This window comes from Chaetodon trifascialis, chromosome 17 (assembly GCF_039877785.1).
Source record: "Chaetodon trifascialis isolate fChaTrf1 chromosome 17, fChaTrf1.hap1, whole genome shotgun sequence".
NCBI classification, from domain to species: Eukaryota; Metazoa; Chordata; class Actinopteri; order Chaetodontiformes; family Chaetodontidae; genus Chaetodon; species Chaetodon trifascialis.
The window spans coordinates 3054451-3071328 of record NC_092072.1 but is presented as its reverse complement, the minus strand read 5'-3'; the positions used below and the strand labels follow the sequence as shown (position 1 = coordinate 3071328).

Sequence of the window (16878 nt, the reverse complement as noted above, 5' to 3'; positions counted from 1 at the left end):
AGGAGGAGGAGGAGGAGGAGGAGGAGGAGGAGGTTTCATGCGCGCAGTCTTTAGTGTCGAGTTGAGTTTCCTGTTGGATTAAAGGTGTGAGGACACAGTGTGAGCAATAAAATCATTTCTACATATTCCAACCTGAGTGAAACCTTTATTTCTGAGTAGTTTGTGAGAGACCACAGGTCCAGGACGTCAGAAACGGGAACGGAGAACGTGAGCGCGCATTGCTGGTTTTCTACGGCGTGCGGGCGCGCTCACGATCACTAACAGAAATCTAAAAGGCAAAGAACAGCTGATCAAGCGCGCTCTCATCTTTATCAAAACAAGATGAAAGTGTTGTTTTTGTTGCTTCTCTTCTGTCACGTTTCATCATCAGGTAAGATCACAGTTTAAATCTTGACTGTGCGTTTTGTTCCTGCGTAGATCACACTGCTAGTTTACTTTCACTTTGTATTAAGCCTCCCGTTACGAAGAAGAAGTATACTTCAAGTTCATTTTATTAAGTAAGTAAAGCTTAAGTATATTTTTACAAGTATACTTTATGCAGCAAGTATACTAAAATCATTGTACGAGTAGTATACTTCTAAGTGTACTTTTTCAATACTTCTTGGGACTAAATTTGAACATTTTTTCTTTGCTTGGAGTTAACATCATACTTAAAGTTTACTATTTCTATATTATTTTCACACTTTAAAATATACTACTTTATTACTATTTAGGCATACTTGATATACAATGGCTCATAAGAGCAGCCAGTATGTATCAAGTCTGTCACGATACTGAGACCTTGGAAGAAACGTCAATGTTTTCTCAAATAAAATCAGACAAATGTTTCTGTGTTTCTGTGTGTGTTAATAACACTACATAAAAGATGAAGTTCAGTTCCACCCATGTACTATTTACTCTAAGCTATTCCACCCCGAAGCTGACTTGTTACTGCAAATGTACTTGTGGAATATGTAAGTTCATGAGATAGTATGTAAAACATACTGCAGTGTACTTCAAAGAGGCCAGTATGTATGGGAAAATATTTTAATAGGCTACTATCAAAAGAATAAGCACGACTGCAATCCAAATATATGTGAACATTATTATACTTTTACTAAGTATATCTCCATCAAAGTTCAAGTACAAGTATAAACCAAATGTAGCACAGTCTAAAATACGTTATTTTCATATGTTAAAATGTCAATTCTGACAGGCAAATGTTGATAAATAAATGATATAAATATGTTCATAAAGGGAGATAAAATGCTATAATCGAATCAGTTCATTTTGGTGTTTCAAAAGAGTTCATTTTGGATTTAAAACTGAGCTATATGTGGACTAATAAGTCTTTGTCATGGTGTTAATAAAGTTCATTGAAATTCAAATAGTTTGTTTACAGTGAACACGAGTAGCGTGGTCATGCTCACAACCTAAACTTAGAGAGCGTTAAGTTGTCTATCTTTTGCTTTTTTTAATTGCATTGGTTGTTATGAACTTGTCGGCCCTATCGGAAGGGTAGAGGGGCGGGTTTTGTGGTGAACCTCGGGAATGATGGCCTGGTGAAAACAAGGCGAGAATGACACAGATAAGCAACAGCGTGAAGCTTGAGAAATTAAGTCTAACACTTGGTGGATGCAGAGTTTACCGACGAGTAACGGACTTACAGAAGCATACGGAAGTGGACCAGGAAGCACTCTTTGGGCCCGCTGGACCAGTAGAAGTCTCCCATTCAGCCTGCCACTCGTTGGGACAGTTGCCGCCAGCCTGTAACCTCAGTGACTGTTCACCCTGTCAGCCATTGCCTGCTTTTCACCTTTGTCCATACTGCCGATGTGAACTGACGGATGCGTGAGTAAAACTAACCAGTGCACGTGCTTTTATTTCCTGTGCTTGCATACGCAAGTGAACCGGCCATTTGTTTTTGGTCACAACGCTCCCAAGCTACGATTCAGGCCTGCAATGGTTTATTTTGGGTTGAAACTGATACTGAGGAAAAATATCATAACTGAAATCTGAACTTAAAGGGTACCTACCTGTTGGTGAAAATGGATTGTTGAACCTGTTGAAGGTTGTTCATTATTGACGAAGGAAAAACACTTTCAAGTGTTTTGGCATATGTTTTTGTGACTGCATTATGTTTTTTTTCTGGTTAAAAATTATTAGTTTAACTAAATTCATCATCTGGATTTAAAGCACTGTCTTTGTGTCCTATTACATTCTTTTGGGGTATTTACAAGCCATTGCAGTGTGTTTAAGGTTTTAAAAAGGGAATTCTTACATGGAAACAAAATTCTTAGTGGGGATTAAAAATCAGTAATTCATATTTTTCCTGCTGAGTGGAGGCACCGCCATTTGATTAAAATTTATAAATAAGTTATAAAGCTTTAAAAAGTGATTTTTTTTCTCTTCTGTTTACGAGTGTAACACGGTCAGCCATAAATAAAGTGCCCAGGGCCCTGCCCATAGTACTACCACCTCTTTAACCAATAAGTTAATCATTTAGCTACATGGGATGGGTGCTACACAAATATACTTTTCAGTTTAAGCCAAGTATACTTCAGTGTAACTTTGTTAAGTATATCTCTGATAAATACATCAAAAGTAAACTGAAAGTATCCTCACTTATTTTTGGTTTAAAAGAAGTAGGGCTGGGCGATAAAACGATAATGATATGTCTCGCGATAGTCACGTAATCAATATCAATAAAAAATGTGTTTGATAAAACATTCAATTTTTTTTTTTTTTTTTTTTTCATCGTTGTTTGAGAAGTTGCGAAGTGAGGTTGGTTGCATGAACAAAGGCACTCGCTCTCAGGTAACCGAGCAACGCAGGGAGTAATCATTGATCAGTGAGAGAGACACGCTAACACGCCAATCATGTAACAGTATCAGTTCGGTTGCACCATCTCGTTGTCACGTGTTTGTTGCTGTGCAAGGATGAGATGAGAAATAGAAAGTGAGCGCTGCAGCGAGCGAAGAAATTGGCAATAAAACAGGGAAAGTCAGCTCGCCAGTATGGAGTTTTTTGGATTTTATAAGTCGGACCGTAGTCAGACCAATGTGGTCTGTAACTTATGCAAGACTTTCGTCCCCACCAAGGCCGGTAAATACCACAAACTTGTTTAACCACCTTAGCCGCGCTCACTCTTTGGAGCGCAGCCGTATTCGCCAACATCCGCCAACCGCAGCACCACCGCACAAGCAGCAGGCCGCCATGCAGAGGTATCTGCTTCAGTGCCTGATGACAAATCATCTAAAAGGCACGAAGACGTAACGGAGGCAGCGGCATATCATATAGCTAAAGACATGCTTTTTTTTTTTTTAAACACACTTGCAATAAAAATATAATTGAATAGTTCATGTATGTTTAAAGTAAGAAGAGTGACTCAAGTTATTTATATGTCTAGGCTGGTTTTATAGTTAGGTCATAGGTCATAAAAAATACCAATAATTATCGCTATCGACCGATATAAAACACTTATATCGTGATACAGTTTTCAGCCATATCGCCCAGCCCTAAAAAGAAGTATACTCTTAGTATATTTAAATAAACTTATTTTTTGTAAGGGAAGCCTGGTGTGTTTGAACTGAATCAAACTGAATGGATCACATTTATGAGTGTGATGTGTGGACTGTATTTCTACTAAATCTGTAAACCTTGTTTGTCTGCAGTGAAACACTCCCTGAAGTATTTCGTGACTGCATCTTATGGAATCCCAAACTTTCCAGAGTTTGTGGCAGCTGCAGTGGTTGATGAACATCTGTCAGGTTACTGCGACATCAACAGAAAGACAGTAGAACCAAAACAGGAGTGGATGAAAAGATTATTCGACAGCGACCCTCAGGAGTTGGAGTTTTACAGAGGACACTGTTTTCACATTCAGCCAAACACATTCAAAATCATGTACAGTTTGAAGCAGCGCTTCAACCAAAGTGAAGGTAAAGTATGGAAAATATTCTTTTTGACTTTTTCCTGCTGTTCTGCATCTTAGTTGTACAGTGAGCCTCTACAGAGCCTGAAGATAATACTCAGATGTAGTTTTACTCTGAAATGTAAGTAGAAGTTGATGTAAATCATGCCATCCTGATGGTTTACAGACAGCAGCCGACCACAAGCCGTCAGTCAGCATGCAAACAGAAATCAGCTGCTGCTTTGACTTGTTGCTGCATGTTGCTGCAATACTCAAAATAAAAGAATAACAATGATTGTAAGTTTCAAACTGTGAAAGAGAAATTGTGTTTCATCTCTCATGTAAAGAGAAAGTGCACTGATTATGTGCTTTTGAATGATGAACACAGCTCAAGACTTGGAGAACAGCAGCTCATCACACAATGCAACAATATCTTTAAGATCATCTTTCACTGGAGATTTCATCTGTACATCATTATTAATCACAGTCTCTGTTTGTGTCTGTCAGATGTTCTTATTTTCCAGAGGATGACCGGCTGTGAGTGGGATGATGAGACTGGAGAGGTTGATGGTTTTAGTCAGTATGGTTATGATGGAGAAGACTTTCTGTCTTTGGACCTGAAGACGTTGACATGGATCGCTCCAAAACAACAAGCTGTGACCACCAAACTGAGCTGGAATGCTGATAAAGATAGTTTGAAAGATAATGAGATTTTTCTCACTCATGTTTGTCCTGAGAAGGTGAAGAAGTATTTGGTCCTTGGCAAGAGCTCTCTGCAGAGAACAGGTAGAATCACATGACCTGATGTGCTTCCTTTCATTAATACATTACATGTAGTCTGACATCACCTTCGTTTTGATCGTTTTCTGTGGCAGTAAGATTTGATTTAGTCCTAACCAATCAGACATGACTTTCCATCAGAGCTGAGGCTGATAGTCAGAGCAGAGTTAGCATGAATTCTCTCTCTCTGCAGAGCGTCCCTCAGTGTCTCTCCTCCAGAAGACTCCCTCCTCTCCAGTCAGCTGCCACGCTTCAGGTTTCTACCCTGACAGAGCCACACTCATCTGGAGGAAAGATGGAGAGGAGCTTCATGAGGACGTGGAGCTCGGAGAGATCCTCCCCAACCACGACGGAACCTTCCAGACGAGCGCTGACCTGAACGTTTCATCAGTCCCACCTGAAGACTGGAGGAGGTACGACTGTGTGTTTCATCTCTCTGGTGTGGAGGACGACATCGTCACCAAACTGGACAAAGCAGCCATCAGGACCAACTGGGGTGAGACTGAGATCAGTATTTGTTTGTCCATTAAAGCAGACCTGGATTGTATCTACAGACGTTATGAACAAAAGCTTTTATAATTCCAGTTTGCGGCTCGTGTCTGATTTTCATACCTTTGGCCGTCATTTCTATCCGTTCTGATGACACTGAGCTCATCAAAGTCATTGATAATGTCAGAGGACACAGAGACATCAGTGCAACACACAGACATGTGAGTGGGAAACAAGCCTCTTAGCTCTCTGCAGCACAGCAGATGTCGGTGTTAAAGGAAAGCAGAACGACTGTTCACACTGAAATGCATTCTGTTTCTCACTGACTGTCTTCTTCACACAATCTGCTCCATATTGTGAAATACTAAAGTGGAGTCTATGAGCTGAACACATTCATCTCCGTCCAGAGGTCGGGCTCTATTTTCAACTCCGCCGCCAGCACGGTGCAGGCTGCGCACCCCGCGCAGTGGTATTTTCGTGCAGGCGCAAGGCGCACTTGGTATTTTGGTAAACCGAGGCGTACAGAGGTGTGCCAGGATGGGTGTTGCGGTGCAGTAGGGGGAGGTGCCGGCATAATCAGCTGGTGCATTTGGATTTTCGTCCCATTTCGGTCTGCACCGGTGGCTCAAAAGTGCGCAGAAAGCTCGCCACCCCAGACCTGGTCAACTCTGTGCACAAGTCAGGCAAGTGGATTTTCGGGAGTCGTCACCAATACCTCACAGTCAGGTTTCAACAGTGTCTGGCATTTTACTGCGATCAATAATTAGCAACAGCCACAATTCAATGCAACTGTCTGAGTCAGCACATACAGTCAGACCTAAATTTTGATCAGTATCTCATCTGACCACATCGAAAGCGCGTTCGGTACACGTAACGGTCACTCAACCTGACCGAATGTACACAGGTGAAAGAGGGATGCGAACTAATCAATCAATGTCGCTGTGCCAACCAGAAACAGCCGGGACATCCCACAGAGCATATATACTGCATCTATCTCAGAGCGCTCGAGAGACAGACACATGGAAAAAACGTCCGTGATGATCGTTGTCCGCTATTACCCACGTCATTTCATTCCAAATACAAATGTAATCATAGTAATGCTTAACGTTATCTACAAAGATGGACTACATCATTGCTCTGAGGAGGATGAGGAGGACGAGGCTGAGGATTTACCATGTAAGGACCTCATATTTAGACATGAGTGATGTCCGTCTCCTCCTGGGAGAAGTTTGGGTGTCGGACACTTCCTGTGGGGTCTCAGTCATCCTCAAAACTCATCTCGCACCTCGCCAGCAGCGTTTTTAAAGGCAAGGCGAGGAGCTGCTGTGTTTGGTGAAAATTTGACTCAGCTGTGTCAAACCCACTCCACGCCTTCTCCCCTCCCTTGTTCCGAGTTGCGCTGCTGGGTGGGACTGAGATGAGAAGGGGGAGGAGATGCGCTGGCGGCGCAGTGCATGAAAATACCAAAGTCTGTACTGCCACGCCCCATCCGCGAAGCGGACCTGACTTTGCGCCGTGCCTGCACCGCGCTGACGGCGGAGTCGAAAATAGAGCCTGTCGAGTCAAAGTGTCAATGTTGTGTTTTGGTTCCAGTTTCTCCCCCAGAGTTTCCTGTTGTTGCTGTTGTTGCAGTTGTTATAGGACTGCTGCTGCTGATACTCTTCATCACTGGACTCTTCATGTGGAGGAGGAACAATAACAGTGAGTGAAGCCATTTTTCCTCCACTGTTGGATTTCACATGCAGTTTCATGTCCAGGACAACATGTCGAATTGAAGACAGATTTATTGTGAAAGGATAAAAGTCTTGAAAAGTGTGAGCTGGCTGATGTTCAGTAACTTTACTGCCAGAAGAACACAGTAAAGGTCCTGAACAGATGTGCTGTATACAGGATAGAAGTTAGAGGAAGAAAACATGCAAACGTGTTTTCTTTTGTGTCCTTTCAGAAATTCTGATTGAACTTTTAATACTGTGATCTCTCATCTGTGTTTCAGGGTTCAGACGTGCAAACAGTAAGTTTTTCTTTATGAGAAAATATTTATTTTGTTGTTTTATTATTATGAATCTAATGTGTCTGGTTTTATTGTCTTATTGTCTAACCTTTATTAATCAATCAATCATTCATGTCCAGTCATGTCTCTAATACGTAATTATCGAATTTCATATTTAATTATTCTCCAAATTTTTTGTCACCAGACTGAAATCCAGCTGCTAAGTGATCACAGTGAGTGTGTCCTTGTTTCAGCTCTGCTGTGCACACAACACTTCACTGGAATAATGTCCAAATTTCATCCTGTATTTCACGTTCAGCTGATGTTTAGAATCCACAGAGACAGTCCGTCCATGATACCTACAGGTAGCGGGTATCAAGCCGATACCGGGCATAAGTACTCGTACTCATAAAATTGCCACCGATACCACGACACCAATACCGCTTTATGGCAGCGTGCAGTTTACAGCAGTTGACTTCAAGCCGGGCAGCGGCGAGTCACTATGATGTCAGCAGTGTGGCAATATTTCCGGGTGAATGACAGCGACAAAAACACGGCAGACTGCAACTTATGTACAGCAAAACTTTTGAGAGGAGGGACAAAATCGACAGGTTACAATTACAGTTGCTTTCGTCAACGAAAATTCTGACTAAATATCGTCGTCATCAAACCTTTATCACGTGATGAAAACGAGACGAGACGCAACGTAAATGCTGGTCATGTGACGATAACTTTAACTAAATATATAATGCAATATCATTGACGAATAAAAATGAGACTAAACGTGGTTTACAAAATAAAAACTCTGATAAAATATCTCTTCATTCTCGTTGACTGAAACGAGACGAGATGAAGTGTTCTAACGTTATTTTGTCTCGTTTAGTCGCGTTGTTATCATTATTTTGCAGTATTTCTCTTTCCTGTGTCTCACTTCAGGGGCTGCATCAGGTCGCACTGCGCAGTCGCAGCGACGTCACGGCATTACTTCCCGCTCTTGGCGTTATTTAGAAGATGCAGCTGCGGTAGGTTAGCGTTAACGACAGACAGCTGAAGCAGAGGACGGGACCGATGGCCGGCCAGCCGGCTTTGATTGGTAAAATAAATATGTTGTAAATTCAAATCAGAGTGTCTTCATGTCTGGAATGGATGTATTCTTGAGGTAACAATAATAGTAAGACAACCTTGTTTGAATTGTGAAATGGCTAAAAGAAAATTTTGATTTCGTCTATACTACTAGATATTATATTGACTGGGTTAAATAGACAACAATTTTCATTGACTAAAACTAGACTAAAATGTCATCAGTTTTCGTCGACTAAAAGTAGACGAAAATAGTCACGGATAATTCTGACTAAAATAAGACTAAAGTGCTCAGACTTTTAGTCGACTGAAACTTGCCTAGACTAAAAAAAGTATGAACGTGACTACAACTGATAAAAACTAAAATGACAGCTTGACACAAAGACTGACTAAAATTAAAACAGGCTGCCAAAAACAACACAATTTACAAAACAAGCAACTTAATCAAACATCTGAAATCACAGCACGAGGCAGAGTATAAAGAATTCATGTGCGACTACAAGAGATAACCAACTCTGCAGCAGACGCTGGCTAAGTGGGAGAAAATGTCCAGGGACAACCCGCGTGCGGTCAAAATCACGGAAGCTCTGGCTGAGTATATTGCCCTGGATGACCAGCCACTGTCCGTGGTAGATAATGTGGGATTCCGGCATCTTCTCTGTGTACTGGAGCCGAGGTATGAGATCCTGAGCCGTACCCATATCACAGACATGGTGCTCCCGAAGCTGCACGATTTCGTAAAAAAACACATTCACAACCTTTGAAGTGAAATATGTGGCAAAGCTGTTAAAAACACAGAAAGTGACAATTTTACACTCAGGTTCTTTGGTGATATGTATGTGTGGCAGTGCACCTTTGTTTAATAAATGTCAGACTCAGTATTCACTCAGTATATGATATGAAGTTTCACTGTCACCCATGTACAAGGAAACCTACTGAGCAATGTTGTACAGATGATATGTGGAAAAAAAAATAAAAAATTCAAAGTAGTAACTTAATGTGTAATGGCGTAAATAATCAGTATCGGTATCGGTGAGTACTGAAATGCAAGTACTCATACACTACTCTTACTGGAAAAAAGTGGTATCGATGCATCCCTAGTTTCAGATCTTGTACCAATACAACGATGTAAAAATACTTTATTCCAAATCAAGTCCTGCTTTTAAAATCCTGCTTGAGTAAAAAAACACAAGTGTCATCAGCAAAATCTACTTAAGGTACTCGTTCTGAAGGAAAATGTCCACTGAGTGATAAAATATTACAGGTGGAGCCCATTTTTACTACTTTATATACAGTCAGGTAGTTTGGCCCAGTGGTTCCCAACTTTGGGCTTTGGTCCCCTGGAAAGGGGCCGGAGGCTGTCAGAGTATTAAACAAGAAAATATCATAAGGTTCTTATTTTTTTTTTTAAACTCAGAATCTTTTTGCTTTTTGCTTGAAATATGAGATATTTTTACCTTTTGGGCCTCAATCAGTTATCAAATGTTTTTAATGTAAAATCCTAATCTGAAAAAATCTGAACTCTCAAAGTAGAATTACCTCAAAAATCTCAAAAGTTTAGCACTGAACAGAACTTAGTTCCTTTCCACCACTGCCAGAAACAGATAAATGACATAAAAACATGAATAATGTCCATGATGAAGTCTAATCAGTACCTGATCAGTTATTGATCTTTCATTTATTAATCTGTCTCCACAGACTCTCAGTGAGGATCAGAAGAGGACTCCACTGACGTTACTGTGGCATCAAAAATGCTGATTTGTAAAAGACATGTTTGTGATCAGAACGTGCTGATGTTTAACTTTGAGATGTGAAGTCGTAGAAGCTGTCAGAACATCACAGGTTCAGTCAAACAGGTCAAGTGTGAGTTCATTTACTCACCAAAGAAGATTATTGAAGTGTCAGTCAGAGCTGACAGAAGCTTCACTGGGAGGGAAATCCTTAAATGTGTGTGTGCTTACATCTTTATATTCTCTTTTTAGCTACTGTTACATCACACTAATTTTGTTACTCTTATTTATGATTGTCTGATTTGTTCTTTGCAGCTTAAAATGAGTCTTAAGTTTTGCAGCCCTCCCGTTATTACAGATATGATTCATGATTGTGTTCATAAAACTAATAAAAGTATGATGGAACCTTAATTTAAGTTTTATGTTTGTTCATTCTTTAGTTCATCTGTTAAGTTTTGTTTATGTAAAACGCCTGAAAAGGGGAGTAATACGGTGGCCGGGAGGTGCAAACCAAAATTACAAAGTGCAAAACACTTTTACAAAGCTTGAAACAAATTTACAATTTGAAAACATTTTTACAAATCACAAAACAAAATTACATTGTCAAAACACATTTACAAGCAGTGAAACAAAATTACATTTCAATAAACAAATTAACAAGACGAAAAACACTTTTACAAACTCCGAGACAAATTTACAAGTGGCGAAACACTTTTCCAAGTTCCAAAATCTAACGGAAAGGGAATGTACCAACTCTGTGGATGACCCGGAAGTGATAACCGGAAAAAATGTATATGAACACTTAATTTAACATGTCCGTTTTTGCAGTCAGCATAAGCACTTTTGTCAACTTTTTCAGCAATGAATGGCAAGGTAAATAAAACATAATACAGCACTGTAGCTATCTGAGTTAGCATAATACAGAAAATACACAAAAACTAAATATACTCAGCTTACCCAAATGCTATACTGTAACTTTAACCCATGCTCTAACCGCCCATTCTGTAGTCCAGCATTTCAGTACATATACAATAACTTAATATTACACACAACAACGGTAAAGTTTCCCGCGGTTACGTACCACCATATAGACAACAGTGCAGCGCAGCTAGCATCGCCGCAGGTTAGCTCAGACGGCTACTGGTTTAGTCGTCGTCAGGTAATTAACCTAATTACTTCGACCGGGAAAAGGTGGCTTGCTCCCTTCAGGTTGGGGGACAGTTCCTGCCTCAAGTGGAGGAGTTTAAGTATCTTGGGATCCTGTTCATAAGTGAGGGAAGGATGGAGCGTGAGACTGACAGGCGGATCGGTGCAGCGGCTGCAGTAATGCGGTCGCTGTACCGGTCTGTCGTGGTGAAGAAGGAGCTGAGCCGAAGGGCGAAGCTCTCGATTTACCGGTCAATCTACGTTCCTCCCCTCACCTATGGTCATGAACTTTGAGTTCCCCCTGGACGCCTCCCATGTCACTCGGCTGGCCTGGGAACGCCTCGGGATCCACCCGGAATTCACTAACAAAGTAAAAGAGGTATCATTCAAGATTTTGCACAGAATCTATCCTGTGAAAGAAGTAATGGAAAGATTTAAACTTAATTTGGGCTACTCTTGTGTATTCTGCAATTCAGTAAAAGAAACTATAATTCACCTGTTTTTTCATTGTGAACACACAAAGTTATTTTGGAGGAATATTACTGACTTCATTAATCAGAAAATGTGTACTAATGTTCAGTTCAATCCTGCATTATGTTATATTTTGTATCCAAGGATTTGTCTAATATTGCATGTTATATAATTCAACTGCTTATAATTCTTGGTAAATTTCACATACATAAGTCTAAGTGGGCCTCATCAAAACCCTGCTTTCATCGTTTCATTGCTGAACTCAAACAATACTGCACCTCCATTGAATTTGTGAAGACCAACAAAGCAACAAGGACTTTTCAGACTTTGAAAGAAACGAATCTTGTTTGAAAAAGAGAACACTTTAACTATCTGTACCCCTGGATTGTTCAATGTTCAGGTTTTTTTCTACACCTCTTGATTGTAAATGAAACTTAATTAAAAAAAAAAAAAAAAAAAAAGGGATCCACCCAGAAGAGCTGGAGGAAGTGAGAGGGAAGTCTGGGCGTCCCTGCTCAGACTGCTCCCCCCGCAATCCGGCCCCGGATAAGCGGAAGACAATGGATGGATGGATGGATGGATGGATGGATGGATGGATGGATGGATGGATGGACTTCACAATGCACAACATAATGCAATATACACACTCTCCTGAGCATGTCCACACATTCAACCAATACTCAAGCAAACAACAACTCTTATTATGAGGGACACATACCTGAAAAGGGGAGTAATAAGTGAATGATACACAGACACAAACTCTCCTCAGGCCACGAGTGAAATGACAGAGCAACGCTTGAAGTGCACCGTAAAGTAGCTCAACACTCCCTCTGCTGTCTCTCTCTGGTAACTGCAACCACTGCCGGTACTGTTAAAATGGTATTTGAACATAAAGCATAAACAAACACAAAATACTGTACTGAAACTATTATAACAGGAAGCACACATTTTTAACTTTAAACTATTACATAAATAGAGATGCTTACACTATTTCAGGATATGAAAAACACGACATATGAGGCGATGATGTTGATCTATAGCTGATTATTCAACCCATCACACCTCCCGTTGGATTAAACGTGTGAGGAGACAGTGTGAGCAATAAAATCATTTCTACATATAGTAGCTTGAAATAAAACCTTTATTTCTGAGTAGTTTGTCAAAGACCACAGGTCCAGGAAGTCAGAAACGGGAGCGGAGAACGTGAGCGCGCATTGATGGTTTTCTGTGGCGTGCGGGCGCGCAAACGTCACTAACGGAAATCTAAAAGGAAAAGAACAGGTGAAGCATGTCGATCCTCCACAAACTCATCTTTCTCAAAACAAGATGAAAGTGTTATTTTTGTTGCTTCTCTTCTGTCACGTTTCATCATCAGGTAAGATCACAGTTTAAATCTTTACTTTAACCTCTGTGCGTTTTGTTCCTGCGTAGATCACACTGCTAGTTTACTTTCACCTTTGTACTAACCTGATAAGCCTGGTGTGTTTGAACTGAATCAAACTGAATGCATCACATTTATGAGTGTGATGTGTGGACTGTATTTCTACTGAATCTGTAAACCTTGTTTGTCTGCAGTGAAACACTCCCTGATGTTTTTCTTAACTGGATCTTCTGGAGTCCCAAACTTTCCAGAGTTTGTGGCAGCTGCAGTGGTTGATGGACATCTGGTTGGTTACTGCGACAGCAACAGAAAGACAGTCGAACCAAAACAGGAGTGGATGAAAACATTATTAGAAAATGATCCTCAAGAGTTGGAGTGGTACAGAGGAAACTGTTTTCACATTGAGCCAATATTCTACAAAACCACACTGTACAGTTTGAAGCAGCGCTTCAACCAAAGTGAAGGTAAAGTATGGAAAATATTCTTTTTGACTTTTTCCTGCTGTTCTGCATCTTAGTTGTACAGTGAGCCTCTACAGAGCCTGAAGATAATACTCAGATGTAGTTTTACTCTGAAATGTAAGTAGAAGTTGATGTAAATCATGCCATCCTGATGGTTTACAGACAGCAGCCGACCACAAGCCATCAGTCAGCATGCAAACAGAAATCAGCTGCTGCTTTGACTTGTTGCTGCATGTTGCTGCAATACTCAAAATAAAAGAATAACAATTATTGTAAGTTTCAAACTGTGAAAGAGAAATTGTGTTTCATCTCTCATGTAAAGAGAAAGTGCACTGATTATGTGCTTTTGAATGATGAACACAGCTCAAGACTTGGAGAACAGCAGCTCATCACACAATGCAACAATATCTTTAAGATCATCTTTCACTGGAGATTTCATCTGTGCATCATTATTAATCACAGTCTCTGTTTGTGTCTGTCAGATGTTCATGTTTTACAGAAGATAAGTGGCTGTGAGTGGGACGATGAGACTGGAGAGGTTAATGGTTTTAATCAGTATGGTTATGATGGAGAAGACTTTCTATCATTGGACCTGAAGACGCTGACGTGGATCGCTCCAAAACAACAGGCTTTCACCACCAAACTGAGATGGGATGCTGATAAAGCTAGATTGAAAGATAATGAGATTCACTTCACTGAGGTTTTCCCTGCGTGGCTGAAGAAGTATTTGTTCCTTGGCAAGAGCTCTCTGCTGAGGACAGGTAGAATCACATGACCTCACATGATCACTGTAAAAACAGGCAGATCTTCTCTTTTCTGACTGCAGTGAGTCTCTTTAGTGGTGGTGTAGTTCCCTTCTACGACTACAGACAATGTGGAGGTTGTGGAACAAATGGCTCATTGTGTCGTGCTGTCATTTGTTCTTATAGCTCATATGATGGATGTCTGGGTCTGAACATCTGCTGCGCTCAGCTGAGAGAAAAGTTATTTACATGTTGTTTGCCTAACGTATCTGTTCTGTTCTGAGTCTTGAGTTCACTTGAAGATACTTTATGCAGTTTTGAGCACTAGTCGTGCTCTCCATGTTTATTTGTATCTTTTAGACCAACACAAATAGAAATGTAATAATGCACCAACAAAGCAGCGAAGAAGAAGAAAACTGCGAGCAAGTACACCCAGATGTAATTAATGTTTTAAAAATTGGGTTTACAAATGTTTCATGAGGGAGGAAATGCATTGGACACATTTGTTAGACCTCATCGATACACACACTCATTTTGTCGAGAAACACTGAATATAGACACAAACTGTGTTTGTTTACAAGAAAACAGCTGGTCCTAAGAGGAGAAAACATCCAGTGTGATTTACATCAAAGTGTATGTTATTAGTGACATTATTGTTGCAATTGTCACACCTTCTGTTATTGATTGAGCTCACTTTCAGGCTGACCAATCACAACTGTCCTCCAACCAGCATGGACACTCACATTTCAGCGTCTCACATGTGTTTAATTGCTCCTCTCTGCAGAGCGTCCCTCAGTGTCTCTCCTCCAGAAGACTCCGTCCTCTCCAGTCAGCTGCCACGCTTCAGGTTTCTACCCTGACAGAGCCACACTCATCTGGAGGAAAGATGGAGAGGAGCTTCATGAGGACGTGGAGCTCGGAGAGATCCTCCCCAACCACGACGGAACCTTCCAGACGAGCGCTGACCTGAACGTTTCATCAGTCCCACCTGAAGACTGGAGGAGGTACGACTGTGTGTTTCATCTCTCTGGTGTGGAGGACGACATCGTCACCAAACTGGACAAAGCAGCCATCAGGACCAACTTGGGTGAGACTGGGATGAGAAGGTGCTGAATGTGACTGCAGGTCTGTTGGTTGTTGTGGATTTTAGCCTTTGTCCTCCAATTGAGCTGATCATAATAATGAAGTAATTGGATACAGACGCATTGTTTTAGCTCACAGTGACAGCTTTCAGTGCTGAAACCTGCAAAACATGATTTCACTCCATCGTCTCTACTTTGCTGAACTGAAGAGAACTTTAATGTTGATCATGCAAGTTTGAGTGTTTCAGTTCTATTTTCATTTATTTATGATGCATTTATTTATTTACTGTGTCAGTGAGATCATAACCAAAATCACTGATGATACTTTATTCACTCAGCTCCAAGTCAGTCTTAGTTCACAGCAGCAGACCAACATGTATGTTTGAGTGAAGCGTTGGGTGGATGAATTTCTGCTCTGACCTGCTTTATATGGACTGGAATGTGTTGCAGGCTGTCTTAAAAATCCATGATTTGGTTTCTTTTTGGTTTCTTTGAATGCTTTTTTTGACAGATCTGGAGACCAAATCGTTCGGGTGTTGGTGCTTAAACTGAGGTTTTTGGATGCGTGGCCTGTGCTGCTTTGTTCTTTGGGATGTTAGATATTGTTTGTGTTTTGTGTCAGTTTACAGTCACTTGTTTCACTTTGTGCTGTCTGTCTTGGCCTCCATCCTAGTTAAATATATTTTTTTATTATTTTTTCTTGAACAGAGAAGCCCAGTGACGAGACCGCCCTCATCTCTGCTGTAGTGGTTGTTCTTCTCCTCTTCATCACTGCTGCTGCTGCTGGATTCATCGTCTACAAAAAGAAGAAAGGTGAGAGAGACAAATGGAGGGATTTTCTGCTTCTTTGACCTTTTCAGTCCTTTGGTTTCGTCTGTGAGTTGATGCTTTTATCCAGGTTGAAAAGCTGAAACAAGCATCAGTTCTCTGCACTGAACAGTTTGAAGCGAGCAACACTTTAAGCTGTGTGAGGCTCAGAGAGTCGTGATAATATGACTGTACCATGATGATGTGGAGAGAAGTGAGAGAACAGAGATGAAGCCAGGACTAAACAGAAGGAGAGAATGGATTTATTTTTCACTTTGACTGAGTAGAAGAGGGGATGAGCTGATGGAAGATATTCTGTCATTTCCAGCTGGAAGTGAAATGATTTGTCTTTTGTCTTGATTTCAGTCCAACGGCCTCCATCTCGTAAGTAACCTTTGATTGTGTTTCCTCTGATCTGACACACACTGTCTGCTGCAGATGAAAAGGCTTTCACATTATTGTGCAGATGAACTTTTTCAGGACTGTTTCCTGTATTTAGTGTTTGTGAAAGCTCAGTGCAGGATGAGTGGACTTGACACAGTTTGTTTGTGACCTTACAGCTCCTGACAGCAGCTCTGAGCTCTCTGAGAAACTGAATCCAGAGACCTGAACCACAAACACACTGGATGAGTTTCCTCATGTGACCTGAGACTCCTTACACACCTTTACAGAACTAAAATAGAGCTTAAACATACAATTTATTTGATTTGTAAATGTTAAAAGTAATTGTTGCATTTCACATTACAATTTTATAACATATATTGTATTTTAAATGTGTTTTTAAAAGTATGTCTTATTTTTGTAGTTCAGTAGATTTATGACAGCA

At 40.6% G+C, this 16878-nt stretch overlaps 1 protein-coding gene across 11 annotated transcripts; it reads left to right on the top strand.

Annotated features, from left to right (window-relative positions):
* Window positions 1-224: 224 nt before the first annotated feature.
* Window positions 225-16729, top strand: LOC139345461 (major histocompatibility complex class I-related gene protein-like). Of its 11 annotated transcripts, none has more exons than XM_070984059.1 (7): window positions 225-370; window positions 3654-3920; window positions 4400-4678; window positions 4866-5168; window positions 6755-6866; window positions 7357-7384; window positions 9930-10371. In XM_070984059.1, exons 1-6 carry the CDS (start codon window positions 322-324, stop codon window positions 7373-7375), a joined length of 1029 nt encoding a protein of 342 aa, XP_070840160.1. In that variant the 5' UTR covers window positions 225-321; the 3' UTR covers window positions 7376-7384; window positions 9930-10371. The 11 variants fall into 11 exon arrangements, 10 of the variants coding, with proteins under 10 accessions (XP_070840160.1, XP_070840155.1, XP_070840157.1 ...); XM_070984056.1 differs by lacking the exons at window positions 6755-6866; window positions 7357-7384; window positions 9930-10371 and adding exons at window positions 15954-16058; window positions 16419-16436; window positions 16613-16729 and having other exon boundaries at window positions 303-370; XR_011603214.1 differs by lacking the exon at window positions 225-370 and adding an exon at window positions 1508-1830 and having other exon boundaries at window positions 7357-8907; window positions 9930-10364.
* The last annotated feature ends 149 nt before the right edge of the window (window positions 16730-16878 follow it).